Raw genomic sequence first — 23,341 nt, 5'->3', positions numbered from 1 at the left:
CAGCAGTACAAGGAAAGGAGGGAACATAACAGTGAGTAAAATCTATGCAGGGCCCATTGCCAGGAGAGTGATGTTGCACATAATTACAAAGCCAGCCACGTTTGGCAGGAAGGAGCTGTAAGTCCCTGGGATAGTGGGGTCTGCTTAACCTCCAACTGTGAAAACAAAGCCTGAGTCACCAGCGCCCTCCCTGCAGCATCGTTAGAACCCCTTAATTCTCAACTGTTATTCCTGGTGCAATGCCCTAATTAAAAGGGAGCCTAGAATTCTTTAGGTTCACATAGTAACTGAGGTCCATCTGTGCACACAATAAGCTTACCGAATGCCACCTACAGAGCAGCAGTGCTCAGACATGCAACCATCTAGCTGTGGTGGAAACAACTGTTTGCAGAAACCCCCCAGCTGTTTGTATAGGTGGAAATTTGGGTGAAACAAATGAGCTTCTACACAGGCTGTTTTGGGGTAGTGCCAGGGCAGCAGGAAGAAAACAGTCCAGCTACTCCAAGTAGGTGTTTTGCTCAGCTCCTTTTGGACATGGTCAGGGCTCCCAAGAGTGTAGTGAGGTGGTAGTGATGTGGTTTTGTGTGCTGTTCTCATGAGAGACTCCTCAACATCCATCTCCTGCTATAAGTAGTGCTTTAGGAAACTAGCTAAGTGTGCAGTGCTGGAAAAGCAGATGCAGCAGGTGCTCTTTGCAAGTTTGTCATCACTGCAATAGTGGCAATGTTGCTCTGGACCAGAATGTAGGGGGGGGAAGGTGGTCATAATCACAAGTGTAGCCTGCAGTAGGTTAATGTCAAGAGCTAAACAGTCCAGGACAGCTGTGAGGGCTCTTTTTTTACCATGCTGAGTTAATGTTTGATTTGGTTTTTTTGTCCATATAGCAGTGATTTACAAGAAGTTCTTTCCCACCCTCCCAGCAACACTGACAAGGATTAGGATGATGAATACAATAACACATGGCAGAAGAGATGGTCACATTCTTTATTTTCATTTTAAGTCTTTAGCCATCAGTAAAGTGAATGGGCAGAAAACAACCAACTGAGCAGACAAACCCACCTTAGCCGGTTATTTCCAAATATAAATAACTGTGAGAGAACTGAAATTGAGCCAAAATAGAAAAAGGGAGCTGGGGAATTTAAAAGACAAAAGTAAGCCTAGCTGCACTCCCTTTTCATAGTGTCAGTGAAGAGGAAGTACCATAACAAAAAGGAAGCTATGGTTACATTTGATCAGACATTTATTCCAACAGTAGGCATGGAATTGCACTTTCATGAAAATGCCAAAGCTGAATCGAGTCCAGTGCACTGGGGCATTGTGCGCACTTAGCTTGATTTCTGCTGCAGCTCCTTCATTCTGTTCAGGGCACTGCCAGCCTGAAACCACTCGATCTGCGACTCATTGAAGGTGTGGTTCAGCATGATTGTTTCTTGGCTCCCATTGGGATGCTTGATGATGCATTTCAGAGGCTAAAGGAAGAAGACAGTTTTATTTTTCCTTCTCTTTCAAGGGAGAAGGTTATCTGAAGCTTCTCACAGGAAAATTCCTACATGGTTTTAAAGGACTGAAAAGGGAAAATTGCAGCTCAGGGTGGATCTTAACATAAAAGTGAGGTTGCAGTTCCTTCTAAGGAACACTCATGCTTAAATCAACAAGTCCAGGAATTCAGACTATCGTACAAAGGTTTCTCTTAACTATTCAGAACACCGCTGATTTTGACCTGCCCTGTATCTCCCAGCCCACCATGTCTCACCTGGCTGGCAGGCTGCACTGCTCATCAGTGCCAGTGCTGCCTCACAAGCACACAACTCACCATTGTTCCCCATTAGTGGCACATCCCTGCCCCAAGTCCATGACAAGACACCCAGACAGTTACCTTTCCAGGTGCAAAGTCTTTCAATCCCACGATGCTTAGCTTATCCACAGGATGAATCTTGTTGTAGTCTGCTGGATCAGCAAAAGTGAGAGGCAGTAGACCTTGCTTCTTCAGATTGGTTTCTGTGGAGAACAAACCACCAACCACGCTTGTAACACTCTGCTCCAGGGAAGTGGGATTACCTTCTAGCTGCCCAGTGCTTCTCCAAGTCCTACTCCAGCAACAATTACTATCTTTGTACCAAAATCAGCATATCCCTTGTTTGTGGCATATCTAACTAGGTATGTAACAGGACTCCTGACAGGAAGGACCTTGCTGTCTCTCAGCAGGGAGGGTTCATGCCTGTAGGTGTTGAGCCCTGGGCAAGATAAACACCACTTCCACTCACACCAAACACATCCTGTTTACAACACCGTAGGGGAAGCCTGACTCACCATGGATCCTGGCAAAGCTCTTGGTGATGATGACCCTTCCTCCCAAGTGACGTGGCTCCAATGCTGCATGCTCCCGGCTTGATCCCTCACCATAGTTTTCATCCCCAATAACTGCCCATTTGACACCCATTTTCTGTGACAAAAGACACAGATTTTCATTTATGCAGCCACTCAAGCAAGGAATTAACAATAAATACCCACCCACACATCTAATATCAGCACTTCACTGACATTGCTATGCCATGGTGCTTTCTCCCAGAAGACTCCCTTGGGTTCTGAGAAAGGAGAGAAATAAAGGAGTTAAGTGCTTCACAGCAGTTAGGCACTGCCATCCTTGCTGACAAGGGCTGAGGATTGCCCTTGGGATCCAGAGCAAATATTTTCCTTCATTTTCCTGCCATCTCTCCTTCCATGGTGCTATGCCAGACCAGTGTTTGCACCAGCCATGACCTCTGCTCTACTTCTGGGAGGGATATGGAAAATTTTAACTTCTCTCTACTGCAAGAGCCAATCTGAGACAACTGCCAAGTTGTCCAGAGGGTAAAAGGACATTTCTTGAGATTTGAAGCCAAGTGTTAAAGAATAGAGGGGATAAGACTGTAATTTATTTAAACATTAGACTAGTCACAGGTGAAGCATTCCAGGAGGCAAGATTTAGTCAGTCTGATGACACCCATGCCTTGTAAGGTGTGCAGAGCCTAAAGAAGTTCTTCCTCTTCCGTTTGTGATTTCTGGTTCCCTCTGAGCCACGAGATCCTCCTCTCTCTTCCCCACAGCAGGTAGGGACAGAATCTCCTACAGGAACCACAATCATCAGAGTAAATACCAAGAAAATGCCTCAATGCCGAGTAAATCTGCAGCTGCTGTTACTTGAGAGCAGGAGGGTGAGATCCTTATTCTTGGCACAGACTGCCCAAAGTGTAAACATCCTCTTAAAATAGATGTATGTGTCAGGAGAACATCTCACCTTGTAGTAACGGGCTGTGTCTGGGACTGGGCCAAACTCCTGGGTTAATGCATTCCGCACAGAGTTGGCTTTGCCGTTTTCGATGTTGATGGCACCAATGAGCAGGTTGTTGGAGATGTTGTCCAGATGGCCACGGAATTTGAGCCACGGTCCAGCTGCAGAAATATGATCAGTGGTGCATTTCCCTTTTACCTAAAGTGTAGTAGAAGAGAAGAATGTCTTAGGATGGAGTAATGTACTTGACCCTTCCTTAGCACTTTTAACTGTGAAGCATTAATTGGGAGGAGTGGTCGATACTCCACAGGGCTCTGCACCCTTCAAAAGGACCTCAACAGGTCAGAGACGTGGGCGGAGAAGAACTGAAGTTTAGCAAGGGCAGGTTCAGGGTCCTGCACCTGGGAAAGAGTAACTTCATGCACCAGCACAGGCTGAGGAAGCAGCCTGCTGGAAAGCAGCTCTGCAGGGAAAGACCTGGGGGTCCTGATGGACAACAAGCTGTCCATGAGCCACCAGTGTGCCCATGTGGCCAAGAAAGCCAATGGTATCCTGGGGTGCATTAGGAAGAGCATTGCCAGCAGGTCAAGGGAGGTGATTCCATCCCTCTACTCAGCCCTAATGAAGCCACATCTGGAGTGCTGTGTCCAGTTCTGGGCTCTCCAGTACCAGAGAGACCTGGAGCTCCTGGAGCAGGTCCAGGGGAGGGTGACAAAAGCGATTAAGGGACTGGAGCATCTCCTGTTCAGCCTCAAGAAGAGACAAATGAGAGGAGACCTCTCATTTACAGTATCTCTAAGTATCTGAAGAGAGGGTGACAAGAGGCTGCAGCCAGGCTCTTCTCAGTGGTGCCAAGCAACAGGACAAGAGGCAACGGGCAGAAACTGAGGCACAGGAAGTTCCACCTGAACATCAGGAAGAACTTCTGCACTGTGCAGTGACCACACACTGGAACAGATTGCCCAGAGAGGTTGTGGAGTCTCCCTCACTGGAGATAGTCAAGAACCAGCTGGACACAATCCTGTGCCATGTGCTCTGGGATGACCCAGCTAGAGCAGGCAGGTTGGACTAGATGACCCACTGTGGTCCTTTCCAACCTGACCCATTCTGTGATCATCACATCTCTTTTCAAAGGCACAAACCCAAGAAAAGTGCATCAGTTATAGAATCAAGGCACTCTAAAGCAGAACAAAGTGGTCATTCTGCATGCATTGGGTAAGAAGGACATCACTTTTCCAAAGAGTAAATTACAAAAATCAGCTTAGCCATGGCATCTCCTGCCGTGTCCTCACTTCCCTCAGCAGCAGGTTGTTCAGGTACAAAAAGCAATTAAGGCCCTTCCTGCTACAGCTCAGCCTCCCTGCTGGGCAACTTCAACAAGATGCCAAGTGTTACCCTCTAAGTTTCCAAACTGCACATAAGCCTTCTCAGCTTGTAAGAACAGCATTCCCAACCAGAGATAATGGCCTTCCAACTGGTAAGTTCTAAAGCGCTTATAAAAGAACTGCCTGTGTCAAAAACTTATGCGTAGCAGTATGGCCCTTGGGAGTACCTCCAACTCTGCCACTGAGAATCAGGAATGTTCCCAAAGGTCAGTTCATAAGGGATTGCATTTCAGAACCCCTCACCATATCAACTGACGCTTCCATCTGTTAACTCACCTCAGGCAGTGAGCAGAAACCCATGTCTCCATTGAAAGACCAAATTGCAATGTTTAACAACTGTGAAATAATTTCTCTTTCTATAAAGTGGGAAGAGAACATGCGTACTGATGGATGAGAAGTTCCCAACGACCTCATTTCAGACAAAATACATCTTAGAACAGTCAGAATTAGAGATGCTAATTAAGGAACCCATCTACCTTTCCACTGCAGGTTATAACTGGGACAAATTCTGCAGACTGCACGGTCTGGGCAGGATCATATTACATGCTTTAACAAGCTTGTTTTTGCATGGTATTAGCAAACCACTAGCCCAAAGGAGAAGAGTCACTTAGTTGTAACAGAAAAAAGTATCAGAAGGAAACACCTGGAAGAAAGGAAGACCCTTGCTTCCTTTTCCATAACAATGTGGTTGTAAGGGAGGGAATCAGGTATCTTAAAGGCACATCCAAAGCTTCTAGCAGTTGCTGTGCAAACCCCTGTTCAAGCAGACCTGTCATAGCTGATGCTCCCCCACTTTGTTCCCGACCTTGATGAGGATCAGCATGTCTTCTAGATCCTTGCCATCCCACTTATCAAAGGGCTCAAGAAGCTGGAGGCGCTGGCTGGTGGGGCTCACATCCACATGCTGCCCACTGCCATCCTTGGGAGGGTACTGATACGTGTCCTGGCCTGGGTCAAACTCCTTCCAAAGAAGAAAGGAAAATCATCAGCCTCAGCCATCCCCAATAGCATGTGAAGAACAAGCCAATACAGGCAACTGCACCCATTCTAGCTCTACCACCATGTAAGAAAGAGGTCAGTGCATGTAAATTGCCTCAGTACATATACACCACTGCCAGTGACAGGTCTTCCCTCCCTCTGCCTCCAGATGGAGCAGTTACCAGCTTGGGCAGCTCATCTGCATCAGGTGCCTCTAGTTTAAACTTCTTCCCATCTGCTCCTGTCAGGTAATCTGTCTCAGGGTTAAATTTTAGAGTGCCAGCAATGGACAGGGCTGTGACAATCTGAAAGAAGAAAAAAGACAAATTTAAAGGCATATTCTACCTCTCATATCTTCATCTGAAAATCCTACATCTAATGGTCTCAAAGCCACCAGCCAAGCTACTAACCAAGGCACACTGGGCTTCTTCTGCAGGCACCCTGAACTATTCCACAGCCCCTCCTCTGGCTGTTTCTTACCTCTGGAGAGGTCACAAATGCGTGAGTCTCTGGATTGGCATCATTGCGACCTGTGAAATTCCGGTTGTAGGACGTAACTATTGTATTTTTCTCTCCTTTCTTGATGTCCTTCCTGTGAAAGAAGCAAACATGCCCATCAGATCCAAACGGAGTACTGCTTCTAGATGTCTCACTGCTAGAATCCCCCAGCTTGGTTTTGGCAGCAATCACTATCTTAGAAATACGAGCTGGTGCCTGGGCATGTTTTCCTCCCTTAAGCACAGACCCAAAATGAATGAATGCAAACCCAAGTCAGACACTGATTCTTGCAGTAGTTTTCACAGCCCATGTTGTTCACTGTTGAACTCTCTAAACAACAATCAACTAAGTACATTGCCTTTGGATAACCCAGTCAGCCATAACTAAGCAACATAAGAATGTGCCTCCCATCCCTTCTATTGGGAATTATTCTCCCTGCCACTCCAATGACTGAAGCTGGACCGATTCACTTCTCCTATTTTAAAAGGACCGTACAAACTCCAGTCCACTCTCTCACAGACAACACATCTCTCTCCCCATTCTTTGCCTACTAAAAAAAGCCTCCAGAATGTGTGTCCATTCTGCAGCTTCATTCACCTAAAGGCTCAATATAAATCTGCAGTCCTTCTTTTCTCCTCCTCCAGTGCCTATCAGATGGCCAGTTGGTTTTTAAACATTTAATTCCCCGTGGGCTGTACTTACAATCAAATCCAGCTTCACAGAGCATTTTGGGAGCTAAAAGATACAAAGCTAGAGTGAGGTCCATCTTTCATTTTACCTGTCCCACTGGCCGATGCATGGCCCACAAGCATTGGCAAGAACCAGCCCTCCAACTTCTCGCAGGATTTTTGCCTGGGGGCAGAGAACACCTTTGTTACTGGTAGAATACCTGGAATAATTTTCTGGGGTTGCTCTTTCAGGGGAAGAAGACACTAAAAAGAACCACCAAGCCTGAGAAAATTCCCTTCCTTGTTTCAGTTTTGAGTTACTTTTATAAATACATGGGGTTTGACCCCAGTAAGACTGCAAGTTAACACTGGGGCAGAGCACAGGATGACTAGCCATGATGTTTCCATTCTCTACCTGCTTCATCTTCAGCAATGCAGCTACTTATAGATATTTGACTGAAGGGCAGTGTCTGGTCTGATTAATATTCTACAGACTTCCTGTCTATGTAAGGAGAGAATTGGCAAGCATGTGTGCCTGCTCAGTCTACTCAGCAAACAGCTCAGTTAAGGGGGCAGCTGGTAAGAAAAGGTGTGAGTTGAAAGGTAGGACTTGGTTGGAAGAGCCATTAAGCATTGGCTGAACATAGCCATATGTAAAGACTTGGTCCTCACACGATGACAGCAGCTAACATCTACTAAATAGTAAAACTAATTAAAACAACATTTTCTGCACAGAAAAAAGGGAGAAAGTAGGTAATGGTTCCTCAACAGAAACATTCCTTTTAAAGCCAATATGAGTTTTGCTGTAAGTTTGGTCTAAACTGGGAACCACCTTCCAAAGGGCGTGCTCTCTTTATATATTGGGATAAAAGTGGATTGCAGCCCTTTGTCAGCCATGGCCATCTACAGAATCCCAGGAGCATGAGACATCCCTTGCTATGCATACTGTTATCTCCTCAGGGCCCCAGCTCCTGACAACTGCCTCAGCTTTGTTCAGTTCTAATCCTGTTCTTATATGCCCAGGTAGTAAAGATACCAGGTGAAAACACTGTCAAGGTGATGGCAGGACCCACAGGCACAGTAGCACAAAGCCAGTTACTGCATCAGTAATTGCGCCTCCAGCAATAAGTGAAGACAAAGTTTAAGAGGTTTCCATCAATTAACTCTGGCCCCCTGAGCACTGTCCTGAAGAATTTAACCCTTTCTGTTTGGAAGTGCAAAGAGCAGCCATACTCACATAACCGTCTCTTTCAATGGTGGCACGGATCTGCTCTGAGCCTGGTGTGATTGTGAACTTGGATTTGCACTTCAATCCATGTGCGAGCGCCTGTTTTGCCACCGCTGCCGAGCGTCCCATGTCCTCATAGCTGGAGTTGGTGCAGCTGCCAATCAAGCCTGTGGTGTTTGACAGAAACAGGGTGGTGGTTACTGCAGCCCTGGTACTTGGAAGATTCTCCCCGACCCGTCTCCCAGAAGAAGAAACAAGGGACAACCACCTTTTCTGCTGACAAGGAATCTGAAAGGGTTTCAGGTACTAACACTGCCAAGCCTCCCAGCAATATACTGTGGTCACAAGCAGTCCATTGTCCAGCTCTGGAGGTTGCACAGTCAGAACACACTACCCAGTCACTAGTCTAACCTAACTAGGTTGTTGTTTTACAAGACCTGAGTGTCACCTACTTGCACTTTGGTTAAGCAAATTACCAAGGAGAGGTATTGTTCCACAAAGACAAAAAAGGCTTCAAATCAAGATGGCAAGAAATGGAGGAAATGATGAAAAGAAAGCATCTTTTTTACAGTATGAAGACCACACGAGGACATCCTGTACCATTCTGACAGCATTCTGGCATTAAGCAGCAAAATATATACTCGCTTTCAGTTACAGCTGCTGTAACTGTATCCTATTTGTAACACTATCATATAATACATTTCCCACCTGGTATGTGGTTTTACAATGTATTTCCATTCTTTTCATTCCTCCCTCCACTCCAGGAGCAACAGTTGAGAAGCCAGCCCACAAGTTACCATCCCAAAAGCAAGTACATAAATTCCCAAGCCTGCTTTTTAGGACAGCAAGTACTAACTTTACTATCTCCCAAGAGCTCAACAGCCAGCTGCTGGGAGTGCTGACAATCATGCTCCTGACAAATCTCTGCAACAGGCAAATCCACGCCACAGACCTTTAACAGAAGTGATCTTCAATGGGTGACACTCCTGTCAATCCAAACATTCAAAGGTTTCAAAAATGGAAGAAAACCTAGTCTACCTCCTGAGATTAAAATCCCTCCTACTGTCCTGGATCTCATCCTACACACTTGGCCCATGTGGTCACTACTTTTCCCAGCAAATTCATACGGCCATGAAGAGACGACACTGCACCAAAGTCAAAGGACATACAGCAGCAGTGAAAAAACTGGATCCCAAGCTATGTGACCAACAGCTTATCCCAAGACAGCAATATTGATGCCACAAGTATGAAGGCAGAGGAAAGAGCAAATGCTACCCACCAACTCTGATATCAACAGGCCAGCCCTCCTTTTCTGCCACAGCACCAATATCTGACACAGGGTGCGCCAGGTCTGGTGTGAAAGGTCCATTGATATGCGGTTTCAGCTTTAAGAAACAGTGACAAAGTCAGAAATTACAGTAGCAAAGAATAACCCCAAAACACAGCAGCAAATCAATTCCTTTCATAGCTCTGTCTGGAAGCTGTTTAACTAGGATTCTCCTACATGAACACTGGAGCACAAGCTGTCAGTGAAGCAGACCTGAATGTATTTCACATGTTCTAGCACAGCACCAGGGGTGTTGCATCAAACTCTCAGCTTGGTCCTCATTCACACAAAGCAGAGTCATGTCACAGCATCTAAGATGGCAAGAAGAAAGGAAGTCTTACCTCACTGAGGTTGATTTCTATCACCTGGTCATACTGACAACCAGAATCTGGTACCAAGTGTTGCTTGAATTCATCCGCTAGTGCAGCTATATCTGGAATAAGAAAGAGGCAAGATCTGGAAAGTGCAGCAAATATGAGGGAGAAGAAGAAGTCTAGAACAACTAAACACAGGGGGTCCACTGCGGAGTTGCCCAGCCACTTCATCTAGAGGCTCCCTACTCGTATCAGATGACCCACAGGACCACACAAGGTCAAAAGTCACATCAGACAACACTGTAGGAGGATACTGCTCCCAGAATACACCTTCACTTGAACCCGTACTTCTACCCACTTCAACCCCCAAACCCTCTTACCAGCTCGCCCAGTCTTGCCCAAGTATTTCTTCATGCGTTCGTTGTAAGGGAAGATCGATGTGGTAGCTCCGATTTCAGCCCCCATGTTACAGATTGTTGCCATTCCTAGAGAAGTGGGAGAAGACCACGGATCAAATGAGAAAGTCCAAGGCCACCCAATTCTCCAAAAGTCAGTACATGCAAAAGACAGCAAAGCTAAGAGAGATCAGGGCATCAGCCACAGAAACCTAAACCCACAGCTGAGAGGACACTGACAACATGATGGCTGGCTCAGCCCCATATGTTTCTGATCAATACAGTGCCTGCGACCAGACTCTTGTGGAAGGAATGAGCCAAAAGTTGCACTGATACCTGCAGATACTGGAAGGGATAACAAGGAACCCTTGTCTGCACAGAGCACCAAATAATTTACAGCAGTGAGCAGTGTCTCTGCTACCTGCAATGGGTGTCCTATCCCTCCCTACCATCTCATTTATCTTTCCTGGAGGAGCCAGACATTTGTGAGAAATTTAATAGGGCTGAATAAAATGCTTCCAGTGATGGAACACAATAAAAAAACCCCTAATATTTGCTCCCAGCACTGGGATCAACCATCCCGTTCAAGGATACAGCAATGAAGCTGTAGAAGCTCCTGTTTTACATTTAACAAGCTGGAAACAGATATCAAATTCCTCTGATTTCATAGAAGAAAAATCCCAAATTGCTCTCAGTTTGTAAAATCAAGTATTCCAAGTTGTAGCCAAGTCATGCAAATTGAGAGAAGTCCAGCTTGAAGGCTGCACTTCAAGCCAAAGGAAGGAACATTTCTTGTAATTTGGTCCTAACTAGCACATTACAGAGAACTGCAATTTTTGCTAGTTCAAATTCAGCACCCAAGACCCACAATTAGCTACTATACAACTGCATACTACAAACTGCTTTCTGGTCTATCCTCTGCCCTCTTTGCTTTTTTAAATAGCTTTTTGTTTAGCAGCTGTCACACATATATTCCCTTTAACCTGTTTCTTTTTTCTATTCACAGCCTATTTTAGGCTGAAATGAAAATGTCATTCCTTCATTGCTGACATCTCCACCCTCTAAGTATACACTGGAATACATCCACCCTTATTCTTATCCTGATGCACCATCTTACAGGATTCTTCACAATTAACCATTCCACGTTCTCAAAGTCACAAGAAGATTTAATGGAGACAGGTCAGTTTTTCACTGAGAGGGAGTGCTATCTTGTTACACCACTCTCCCAGTTTGCAACGTACAAACTGCCGGGCCAGGCTAAGGGAGAACATTTAGTACTTCTTGCTTGATTTCCCTCCCAGCCTCCATAGATAGCTCAACACCCAGCTCCACCAACAATCCACTCAGATAAGAGATCTGTGTTGACTTACCTGTGCAGGAGATTGAATCAACACCCGGCCCATGGTATTCAATGATGGCGCCCGTTCCACCCTTGACAGTCAGGATGCCAGCCACTTTCAGGATCACATCTTTAGGAGAAGTCCAGCCTGAGAGCTTGCCAGTCAGTTTTACACCAATAACCTGAGCAACATCAATGAGGGAAAAAAATTAAAGACACTGACATCACTTCCTGTCAGAAAGGAACAGTATATAGCTCTCCTGTGGGGTATATTCCTGTCAGACTGCAGTGGTATCTGGTGCCTTATATACATAGTGCTTGAATATCAATGCTCCTTACACATCATACATTTCATCCTTGGCACCAAAGCTTAGTATTCCTTCTGCTCCTACCTTTGGGCATTTGAGCTCCCAAGGGATTCCTGCCATGACATCCACAGCATCGGCTCCACCCACACCAATGCAGACTCCCCCCAAGCCACCTCCGTTGGGGGTGTGTGAATCTGTGCCGATCAGCATAACCCCAGGGTAGGAGTAGTTCTCCAGAATTATCTGAAAATAAAAATGGATTGTTTGCTTGCTTGTTTCTTGGGAAAGGAGTGGGAAGACAGCAGAAAGAAAACAAGAACAAAAGTTTAGACCAGTTTGTATTTGCAGATTTCAGTAGCAAGAAAATAACTGAATTTGGGTTGGATTGGAAATTCTATTTCAAACTCCATGTGGAGGATGTAATGACAGAACAAGGCAGCAAGTCTCAGCCCCAGGATCCTTGCTCATCCCAGAAGAAGAAAAAAAATTAGGAAACAATCTCCTTTTTTCCCTTCCAGTTTAGGCTTTTGCTAAGGTGCCACCTTTGTTAGGGCTCAAGAGTCTGTTCCATAATCTCCATACCTTAACAGCTGAGCAAGTCAGTTCACTTATCCAATGCTAGAGAGACCTTCTGTAGCCTTTATGCTCCCATAGCAGTAGAATACCAACAGACTCCTCCAATCCGTGCTGCCAGCAAAAACTTAATTACATAGAAAAACTTCTCCCCAAGACACCAAGAGGCTGCCCTTCCCTTATTTCTGCTACCAATTTCCTGCAAGACTTTTCAAATATTAACAAAATCATTCTTCAATGAAAAAATGAGTTTTCTGTGGTAGCAACACTGCAGAGAACTCAAGCTAATGAACTTACTGCGTATGTGCCACACCAGCACTAAGAACAGCCCTTCTGGGAAGCACAGAACTCACAGCACATGCATCACAGAACAGAACTAAGGTGGTCCTTTACCAAAAACACCAAGAACTGTCAGCTTTCTATCCTTGTAGCCACATTAATGTATTTGTGTGAGAAAGGTCACTCTCAAGGCCTCACTTTGGCAGAGTTGTACTCTGAAGCTATACAACAGGACCAGTTTCCTCCAGCCAGAGAAAGTCAGCCACACAGAGACTGGTAACCACAGCACGAAGCTATGTTGCCGTGTGACAGATGTTACGAGTGGTTTCAGAACACAAATGACCCGAGGTGTTCCCATAACCTTTTGAAGAGTTCATCTGTTGCGTCATGTTAAGGTAACCTTAGTAACTCATTTTGTGGCTAAGAAAACATAGCAGAGAGCTATTGACTGCACCTGGTCACAAGTTCCCTGCTGACAGGATGTTTGCCAGTCATCCATTCTCCTCTCCACTCCTTTTGCTTCATGCTGCTCTTCAACTTTTGCTGTCTGACACTCAGAGGAACAATGAAAAATGACTACTGGACCCTCAAAGCAAACCAACCACAAGCAAGTTAGGGACATCCTGACAGAGGTGTTGATTTTAAAAAAACAAAAGCCTCATTAAGTGGTAAGTTATCTTGGGACTGTTCATATCCTTTTTTAGATACAAGTGTAATAACAAGAGAATCTCAGACTTGGAAACTGTTTTGCATTTTATTCAAATTCACCTAGCAACTCCTTATGTGTTGCCATTCTTGAGTACTTGAAGTATGCTGCTCTGTTTTGTCCTCATATACTCTTCTTGGTTTTATGGAACTAAATGCATACATAATAACCCTAAAAAAAGTACGTTCCCAAGGCTGCTTTCCTTACCACCAAAAGCAATTCACATTAACCCTATGTAGCCAGCTCCGTGGCATCACCTTACTGTCTCAATTGTACTAAGAGGAGCCAGCCCACAAGCAGTTAAGGTATTTCAAGCTTCTGTGATTCACATGGCATGCTGTTGGCACTACCTAATCAGACATCAGGTTACAGTTTGACCAAAATAACCTTGAAAAAAAACCCACTGTTGTCAAGATAACTGAGAGGGGAGCAAGTAAGAAACCTCGCCTGCTTCGAGCAAATCAAGTTGTTTCCCTAAACTGGTGAAATTCTCTAATGGTTTGCACTTGAGCTCTCTCTCCACCCTAAAGAAGAAGACCCATTGCACATTCAAAGACTGCAAACACACACACTTTACCTGGTGAATGATTCCTGACCCAGGTTTCCAGAATCCCACTCCATACTTGGCACCAGCCGTTGCTAGAAAGTTGTACACCTCCTGGTTTATGTCCTATTCACACAGGGAAGCACAGACCATTAGTACCACATTTTGTTCTTCCATACATCAAAAGCTTGTTCAAACACGTTCCCTTCTCTCACATGCCTGCCTGTAGTTTGCGTCACAGTTTTGCAGCAGCTGGAGGGAGGCACACATCATTTTTAAAACCAAAAGGTTAAAATTGTTTGACAGACAGTTGTAACAGGCCATTTAATTTCATCCCACTTGTAGCTCTACTAAAAGCATCTTTTTTTCTAGTTTCTAATTCCAGACAGCACAATTTAAGGAAAATCCTGCCACTAAGACATTTAAAAATCCTGTGCTCACTTTTTCTATTCTCAGGGGTTTTTTTTAACCTGTTTCCCTCACTCATTCTAGCCCCTCCTTCCTTCTCTACCAGGTGTTCTTTTTCCTATACAGATGCTTTGGCAACATTTCAAACCCCTTAGATAACTATTTTGGCTTTATTTTTACAGATTAGGAAATGAAACTGGAAGTTGTTCACTGCCAGGGGATTTGGTGAGCGTCATTTGTCATTCTAGCAAGTCCCCTCTTTAAGACTCACACAATGCTGCCTTTCTGGCTGCACTGTCACCATTATTGGTGGAGGTCACACCGTGAAAATTGCTTGTGAGAAGAACCATGGTTGCCAAGGAAGTATGACACTATTATATCCTAACAGTTCTTGGCAGAGGAGTGCTGGAGTAGATAAGATAAGCACTAGAAGGAGAGAATTTCTTAAAGACTGTTCTCATGCAGCTAAGCTTCAGAATAAAGGGAAAGGGGAAACGAGATAATTGAAGAATTGTCTCAGCATGCATTTGCTGAAGTTTCCCATGAGGCAGCAGCAGCTCTTTAAGCCTCGTTTTCCACTGGGAGTTGGGTCACTCCACTCTGTTTGTGCATCCCTCCCCCAGTAAATCCAAACCACCCTCTGGCCTGCCAGCATTCATTGTGTGCCAACTGGCAGCAGCAGAAGCCAGTCAGAAGAAGGCAGGACCTTTACTTGCTCTGCTCAGAGTGGATGGCAAAGGAGGGACTCGGCTCAGTTCAGGGCTGCAGCAAATATAATTGCACTATAGAGAATAAATGCAGGAATAGGGGAAAGAGGAAAACAGGAGGTGAACGGGAGAAAAGAAACCGTCTGATTTAGTTAAGTCTCAATTTGTTAATTGCACAACTTAGGACTCAGACAAGCAGAGCAAGAACTCCCCAAAATCACTCCCAAGTAGTGCAAGTTGCTTTACTGTGGCCCACTGAAGAAAGCCAAAAGCAGATACTTCAACATCATGAATTTCTGAGAATAGATATGGACTAAAATCTTAAAATACAGCTGACCCCTGTTTACTGTTTCTAAATTCTGGTATCAACATTCAAGATGCAACTCCTCCTGGCTCTGACAGTGGACTTAGGCTAAGTCCACTTGGAGTAACAAGATTTCCTTGGCAGATGCACTGTGGTATGTTGGTCAGAGATAAATGTGTCTATATATTACAGAAGCTCATTTGGGGAGGAATAAACAGTAAAACAGTGGGTAGAAAACCTTAAAATGGCAGTGAATCAGCAGTTGGACAAACACCACCTTGAAATTCCCAAATAAAACCCAACATCCTCCATACTTTTACACACATTTATACTATCCTCATGAGCCGTGAAAGCTGCACATGATTCAGTTATTGCTCTTCAGATAATCACAAGCAAATGGTTTGGGAAAGTAACTGCTTGCCTCCCCCTCACAGGATACACCAGTGCAATGCAGACATATGTTCATTAAGTTTTTCACACTGCCATACTGTAACATAGAGTAATCTGACTTCCTTTTTTTCCCTTCAAAATGAATTTTTTTCTCTCCTTTAGCTGAAATATCTTCTCTCTCCAGAACACACATGATGTGGGCTTCCATCACTAACAACTTAAGACTAGCTTTTCCTACATTCATGGTCCTTTAAACCATGTAATGGATGAATTTCAGCTGATAAACTCCCAAAAATCCATTTAGTCTGTTTCTTCACTGCATCTGACCTACACAGCTGATCAGCCCAGGCAATCTGTTACCATAGCTGATTCCCGGCTGTCCTTCTGGGAAAAAATTTAAAATAAGCTCTTCCTTCAACTGGAAGGACATTCTCAAACAGACAGAAGTTAAGTCTCTGCAGTAGTGACCTTGGCTCTTTGAAGATCCTTTTCACCACCTGACTGGGCCTCAATGAGGTGATCACAGTGGATGGTGGAAGGCACAGCCACTTTTGGCAGCCCGCTGCTGATGAACTGAAGCATTGCCATCTGAGCTGTGGCATCCTGCATGGCCACACGGTCTGGCCGTAAGCGCAGATAGGTCTTGCCGCGCTCAATCTCCTGTTTTGCTGGGTCATCCAGGTGTCCATATACAATCTTCTCAGACAAGGTCAGAGGGCGGTCAAGCCTAGGGAGAATAATTTTAGTATCTGCATCTTGTGTACTTCAACATTTGCCCTTTTAAGCATGTAACAAAACACTTACCTATATTGCTCAGACTATTAAGACCTATTAGCACACAGAAACCTCCATGCTCTTCTTACAGCACTAAAATATTAACTGGCACACGGCTAAAACAAGGGTTCAGTTCATAAAATTCAAAAATATATGAATTGATGTCATTTTATGCTTTCTTTTCTAATCTTCCTACACTGTAAAAGAAACATTGACTGCTCACTTCTTGAGTCACACTTCAGGACAGCAATGTAGAGGTGAGACAGAGGTCAGACTCAATTCACAAATACCAGATCCCACAGCAAATACAAGTGGGGTTTCGTGACCTCAGACCTTTCGTCCTGCATCAGTTGAGGAATCTATTTATGTATGTAGTGAGATCATCTGAGAAGTAACTAAATCAACACAACAACTTGAAATGAGAGCTACCACATTTAATAAAGGACACAAAGACTGAAGGACAAGTCATACAAAACACTGCCACAGTAAGTGGGGCAGGAATGACAATTTAGCAGGCACACAAGCCTCTATCAGCAGATTAAGGTCACTATGTTTACATATGCTATGAATTCCTAGCCCTTTGTTCCTAGTACCTAGAGCAGAACCCAGGAGAACACTTACTCTTGAAACACAGTGCAAAGAAGCATTAGCCTATAACAACCACTGCCCACGCGCTGCTGCCCCAGGAAGAAGCAAGGGCCAATGCAAAGACTCCTCAACAAGGGCATTAAACAAAGAAGATGAAGCCATTTTTAGCACCTCCTCAGCACTGGCCTGGTTCTCTGAGTGTTGCAGTGCTTCATCATATCCTTCAACCCTTCCCATAGTGCCCCACCACTATGTGGAGACACTACAACTCGTGCTTCACTATACTTACAAGTGCCACTGTTCAATGCTGCTTTCCCTGGTAAACATTCCTTATGCCAGGGCCCCACAACATTGTTTTCTTCCCCTCCTGTCATTGCAGAGCTAAACTCAAAACACTGACCCCTCCCATCTTCCTTTCTCCACTCTTACCTCTTACGGACAATGTTGATGTTCTTCTCCAGCTTTTCATAATTTACATATTCATTAGGTTCAAAGTGGCTCATGGCCACCTTAGCCCGCTGGCACAGGACAGGAGCAACATGGTAGCGTCGTACCCCGCTATTCAAGGCATGCTGAAAAAAGGAGAGTATTAGCACTGGAATCTTGCAGAGTGAATTTCTGTAACATATCAATAAAAAATGTTTTTCATTTTTTGTTAATGGGATTTTATAGACTGAGGAACAGAGAAATTGCAAGCGTTTTTAAAGGCACCCAAATACATTTCATCGTACAATACTGCATATTATGTTAAACAGTGAGACACCAGGCTACCCAGAACAGGTAGCATTTGTTGCACCATATGCCTTATGCTTTCAAATGAGAAATCTGCTTTCAGGCAATGCTGAGCCAATTCTCGAGCAAACACCAGTTTGCCATACTCCTGACACATCAGAGCCATGGCACAGAAGAACCAATGCCGTTTCTACAGCAAACTAACCCCAGGTTTGCATTTGCTTTCTGGCATTGACATTAGAGGAGTGGCAGGTGACACAGCATGGGTCTGAGTGGACATGCCTCTGTTCCACCATCACATACTAAGTTTCTTAGGCAGGTCCCCGCAGACTGCTACAAAGCTTAGTAAATTTCCACATAAGGAGACTTTGGTGTACAAGCCTGGTCTACAATGTAACACAAAGCAGGAGAAGCAAGATGCGGAAAAAACGCACCAGCTCCGCCAAGCAGGCTGCACAGATCCAGGTGCTCTTTTCCTCACTCTCACAAAGGCATCCTTCACCTTTCGCCTCCAAAAAGCCTTGCACTTACCCTACAGGTGAGTTAATTGCATGACAGGTGAACTATACTGTGAGCTGAATGCATCAGCAGAAAATGCCAGAGGAAAAAAGCGCCCAAATTTCACTAGGCAGCCTCCACAGTGAGACAGTTTCTTGGAACACAGGAGAAGGGCAGGCTATGGCGAGGCACCTTTACAGCACCTGACCTGAAAGAGACAGGTCAGTGCCCAGGGCTAAAAGCTCTCACGCTGCTTTGAAAACTGAGTCAGACAGCAGCCTCCATAAAAACTTCCAAGGATTTGGCACATGCATTTCTTACATGCTTTCAAAGTCTCACTCATCAGCATTAGAAGTCTGGAAACAGACTGAAGACAAGAGTTCCTCCTCCTCCAGTATTATACTTTAATCTTAATCCCACTTTTTCTATTCATTTGCTACTTCAGAGTTACAAAGTTTTGATAAGTACAGGTTAATAAATGTGGCGGTATTACACTAAACGCCCCTTTTGTATGTGTGATTGTAAATCAGCAAATATTCCTCGTTCAGAACACAATCATTGTACCTACCATTGTTTTTGCACTGTCAAAAATACCTAGTCAATTCTTTTAACCTGTTCAAGCATTTTAATGTTTCCCTGTGAATATTTTTTCCAGCTTTCTTGTTACTAGCATTGAATACATTGCCTGAAATAATCATGATCAAAGAGACATCATCAATTTTTAGCCAAGTCTCTTGTTTTACTGTCCTTTTGATAACACTTGTTAGCATCCTTCATAACAAAAATTTCAGGAAAGCTAGGCAAGATCACACTGCTCAGCACACTAGCAATAAGGGTGCAGCTTGCATTTTTACCAAACTATCCTAAGCCATTATACAAAGAGCTTTTGGTAGAAGCAGTACAGACCTACAGCAGCTGCACACCTCTTTCATGAAAGAATATCTGAGGAAAATGAACCTGGTGGTACAAAAAGGGCACTGCTCCTTCAGGAATGCATGGGAAACCTAGTCATCAGATTTCACTGTGCTGCACTTTAAGCTTAGAACTTCCAGAACTTATCACAGGTGTTACACTTTGAGACCTTTCCTTCTTCCACCAGCAAAAATCCCCCAAACCACCCCCCCCCCCCCCAAAAACCCCAAAACAACCACCCAAACCAAATCAAACACCACCCAGCTTCTCATTGTTTAGCATACAAACTAGGCAAAGCTGCTCTTTACTAGTAGCGACATAACTTTTATGTTTGCTTTGTTCTGACGGGGGTTTTTGTTTGGTTTTGGTTTTGTTTTTTTTTCTTTTACCTCACAAGATATTCACTGTCTTGTGATAGTCTATAACTGCTGGAGTGGCTGGAAAAAACACGGAGTCATTTAATCACTGCTCATGGAAAAATAATCTCTTCCCCAGACCAGGAAATGTGTTTAGATTTAATGTAGTAATTTCTTCTTAATTCATCATAGAGAAGAACAGATATGCAAATAGAAGTAACAGTAGAGGCTTCATAGCAACTTAGTCTTGCCTGCAACCAAAGCTGATTAAAATAGAAATCTGAAGCAGGGCTCTCCAAAAAGAGGTACAACAAAACTTTTCAAACAAAATTCAGGCAAAATCTTTTCCAATTGAACATACATGTCTATGGATCTTTTCACTTCATGAAATGGCACAAGGAAATGTAGTATTTCTTCTAATACTATGTCAGTGTTCAGCTGGTAATCGCAGAATCAGCAATACAAAGTAGTTGACTGCTGCTGACCACAGCTTCAGGCTACAAGAAGCAGGAAGAGAGCCTGCTTAAGGTGAAGGATTCTGTCTGAACTGGAGAGGACTGGAAAACTGAAGGTCTGTTTCTGTAATGGTCAAAATGACCCAGGGAAAATAATTGTCTAGGCCAATCAGCTTCAAGAGACTAGAGAATCATTTTTCTCTACATAAGAATTTAAATGGCACCTATTAAAAAAGTTCCATTTTCATTTTACTAGGATATAAATCTAATCCCGTATTTCTGCTGGGAATTAATTTGATTCAATATGGTTGTTCTCATGTTGGCACTCACCAAGCCTAAGGCTCCATCACCACCACCACCACCAAGCAACAGCATACACTGCCTGGTTCAAAAATCTGATCTCTCCTCACGAAGAATCTATAATATATCACTCATCACACCTGTCTGTTCTCCATGCCTGTCCTTTTTCTATTGCATCCTCAGAAAAAGGGTGGCAGAACTGCAAGATTAAGGAAAAGTCACAAGCCTGACAATTGCCAGCTTCATTCCCTCTCACTCTTCTCTGAGAGGGAATCTACTAGTGCTTTGTGGGGGCTTCCATGACATTTTTTAATAAGTAGTGAGAACTGCCTTGAGCCCAACAGCCACAGGAAGTAGGCAGCCAGCAATCTATACATTTTCCATTTTATCCAGGAACTGTTAATTTCCAGGCTGACCAAACAGCTGCCAAGTGACCTCCTCTCACCTGGCATTGAATCCCTTATTCCAGTATGAGTGTTCAAATTTCAGTAAAAGGAATGGCAGTAATTATTACAGGGCTCCTAAGCCTATTGGTATTTTATGAGGTGAAAAGCTTCCTTAAAAGACAGAAGAAAACCAGCCTAATAAATGGGTCATTATTTCTAAAATCTCTGTAAGGAAGCCGACACTTCTCTTTACAGATTTTAATGTACCTATCTTGCATTTAGCTCACTACAGTGAATGGTCCAGATGCAAGGGGAGACCGAATTCAGAAAATAACTTGCATTTTGGCAGCCAGTAAGGCAGACAAGCCCAGTGAGCAAAAGCTCATGTTCAAAAGAGTAGCAACTGTGTTACGTGCACTCCTATCTGGGAAATCTGTCCTAGAAATCCCAGCTGAAACCCAAAATACCATCTTTCCTCATCTTCCCTGATCTAAGAACACTGGCCAAGTTTCCAACATTCACCATGATTCAGCCTAAAAACAAAAAGCAGCGTGGTATCATCAAATTGTAAATGCAGGCTCATTTTCTAGACCCACCTCAAAAGAGCAACCAAAATTATGGCCCTAAAGATCCATTTAGTCCCAGCCAACATTTCTGCCAGATACACAAAGCTGCCCATGCATAATTGCAATACTTACCCAAAATGCCTTCAACAAACCCTTGATATTTCAGGCAGTTTAGTGCTTTACAGTCCTCCCTTTCAGTCAATCTTCAGCCAATGTGGCTCGAAAAATGGAATGGTACTAAAAGCATTATCTCATATAGGCAGAAAAGAGATCTTGACCCTTTGAGGCTATTAGAACTATACTTTAAATAGGACAGTCAGTCCAAATCAGGCTAATTCCAATTTATTTCTCTCAGAGGGAAGCTTTCTCTCCAGTTCCAAAACAGTTCCAGGATGGGAGGTGAGCAGAACCAATGTTAGTAACATGTGCCATGGGCAATGCTGGCACTGTCACCGTGAGTGACAAGATGATGCTCATATTCATTCATCTCTAGGCTGCTACACAGCAGAGAAAACCCCTGCCCCCTAAAGACATCACCTAGAGGCACGTTTGATTACCATCAGAGATTTAGTCCTTCACAGGGGGGCAAGAAATATGCACCCTGAGCCTGATAATAGAAGACAACCTCCTGGAACACTAAATTCCCCATACTGACTGTGCCAGCATAGCCTTTGTTTAGCACCACACAATATTAATTTTAGCAAATGACTGCTTGTTCTCATGCAATGTCACACCATTAAACGAGAACCAATTCATTACCCTAATAAAGGATTTCCCTGCATTTTATTAGTCATTTCTGTTCAAAGTACAAACTAAAAGCTATTTAACAACTAAGAACAAATACAGCAACGTAACTGAAATGGTGCTATTCTGTACTTCCATTTAAATTTTAAAAATCCTATACTTTTCTAAAACACCTACCTCTAAAGCAAGACAGTAATACAAAACTGGAATTAAGATTCACAAAGGACTTTCAGAATACTAAACACCAACCAAATTCTTACTTCACTTCCCTAAGAAAGGGGAACACATTGGCCAAGGTCACAAGTGGCAAACTGAGAAGTTATAGGGCCTGCCTTTATCACAAGGGAGCAAAGGCTTCTGTATCCCTTAGCAACACTAAAAAGAAAATTGCACCTGATATTTGCCTTCCAGGCTTTAAAAGAATCATGAAAACTTTATTACTGAGTAGACATTAAACACAACAAAGTCTCAAGGAAGGGAATATCTGTGGCAAGATCATATTACTGGCAAAGGTGAGTTTTAGAGGTCACGACAGACAAGACTATGAGAGCCACTATTACTGCCCCGGGGAAAAAGGCAGTTTATGTGCCTGACCCGCCTGCTTTTTCAGCCTTTGTAGCTCTCATTTATACAGAGACCCTGGCATCTTTGTCACCCAGGGGCCTCTGTTTGTATTAAAAGGAGAATTTTTGAAGCAAACTAGCCAAAACACAGCTCACACACAGAACAAGAAGTCACCTTGCGCTGCCGCACACCTATAAGGGGAAGTAATACAAGACGCGGGAAAGAAAAATGCCTGCCCCGGGGAAAGACCTTTTTATTTCACCGTTCAGGCCCACGCCCTCGGGCTCTCTGCCCTGCTGGGCCCGGGGCTTTGACAGCGACCCCAGCGCACCGCGGAGGGGTTCGGGTGGGCGGGGGAGGTGGCGGCGCCAGGCCGTCCCCGCCGCCCCGTTCACCTTGCGCTCACCTTGACGGCCGGCCGGCTCCGGGGCCGGGAGACACCCTGCCCAGGGCCCGAGCAGCGGCCACGCCGCCGCCACTAAAGCCGCGGCCTCCCCGCCATCGCCATGGAAACAGGGCGGAGGGCCGCACCGGGGACACGTTGACCTACACGCGGAGGCGGGGACGGCCCGGCCCCGAGGCTGCAGGCGGCCGGTCGCCCTTCCGGCCGCCCAGCGGGCAGTGTTCTTGTCCCCGCCGCAGTCCCTGCCGCCCGTCCTACCCGCTGCCTGCCCCGCCCGCCGCCGCCGCTCACCCTCAGCCGAGCCGCCAACACGCAGTACGGCGCCATTTTGTTCACTGACAAAGATGGAGTCGCGCCGCGATGGCGTCACGCGGCCCCTTTGACATCTCCGGCGCGCGCCCGGGGGCGTGGCCGCGAGGGTCCTGGCAGGGGGACACCCAC

At 44.7% G+C, this 23,341-nt stretch overlaps 1 protein-coding gene across 1 annotated transcript; it reads right to left on the bottom strand.

Annotated features, from left to right (window-relative positions):
* Positions 1–970: 970 nt before the first annotated feature.
* ACO2 (aconitase 2) lies at positions 971–23,299 on the bottom strand. The gene is made up of 18 exons (XM_048300472.1): positions 23,192–23,299; positions 17,414–17,556; positions 16,091–16,349; positions 13,847–13,939; positions 11,796–11,954; positions 11,435–11,585; positions 10,050–10,154; positions 9,697–9,788; positions 9,308–9,413; positions 8,038–8,195; positions 6,911–6,984; positions 6,115–6,226; positions 5,817–5,939; positions 5,462–5,617; positions 3,278–3,469; positions 2,311–2,443; positions 1,877–1,998; positions 971–1,469 (listed from the first exon to the last, which is right to left on the bottom strand). Exons 1-18 carry the CDS (start codon positions 23,225–23,227, stop codon positions 1,326–1,328), a joined length of 2,358 nt encoding a protein of 785 aa, XP_048156429.1. The 5' UTR covers positions 23,228–23,299; the 3' UTR covers positions 971–1,325.
* Positions 23,300–23,341: the final 42 nt, after the last annotated feature.

The sequence above is a fragment of the Corvus hawaiiensis genome, chromosome 4, assembly GCF_020740725.1.
Source record: "Corvus hawaiiensis isolate bCorHaw1 chromosome 4, bCorHaw1.pri.cur, whole genome shotgun sequence".
NCBI classification, from domain to species: Eukaryota; Metazoa; Chordata; class Aves; order Passeriformes; family Corvidae; genus Corvus; species Corvus hawaiiensis.
This window is presented reverse-complemented; position numbering and strand designations above follow the sequence as displayed.

What these genes read in the sequence shown, in the direction of transcription:
- ACO2 (XM_048300472.1), bottom strand. Translation starts at nt 23,227, where the DNA reads ATGGCGCCGTACTGCGTGTTGGCGGCTCGGCTGAGG. An exon ending in TGTTGGCGGCTCGGCTGAGG is followed by an intron (nt 17,557 to 23,191) that starts GTGAGCGGCGGC and finishes TCCTTTTTTCAG; the next exon opens with CATGCCTTGAATAGCGGGGT. An exon ending in AAGACTTTGCACCTGGAAAG is followed by an intron (nt 1,470 to 1,876) that starts GTAACTGTCTGG and finishes TTCTTCCTTTAG; the next exon opens with CCTCTGAAATGCATCATCAA.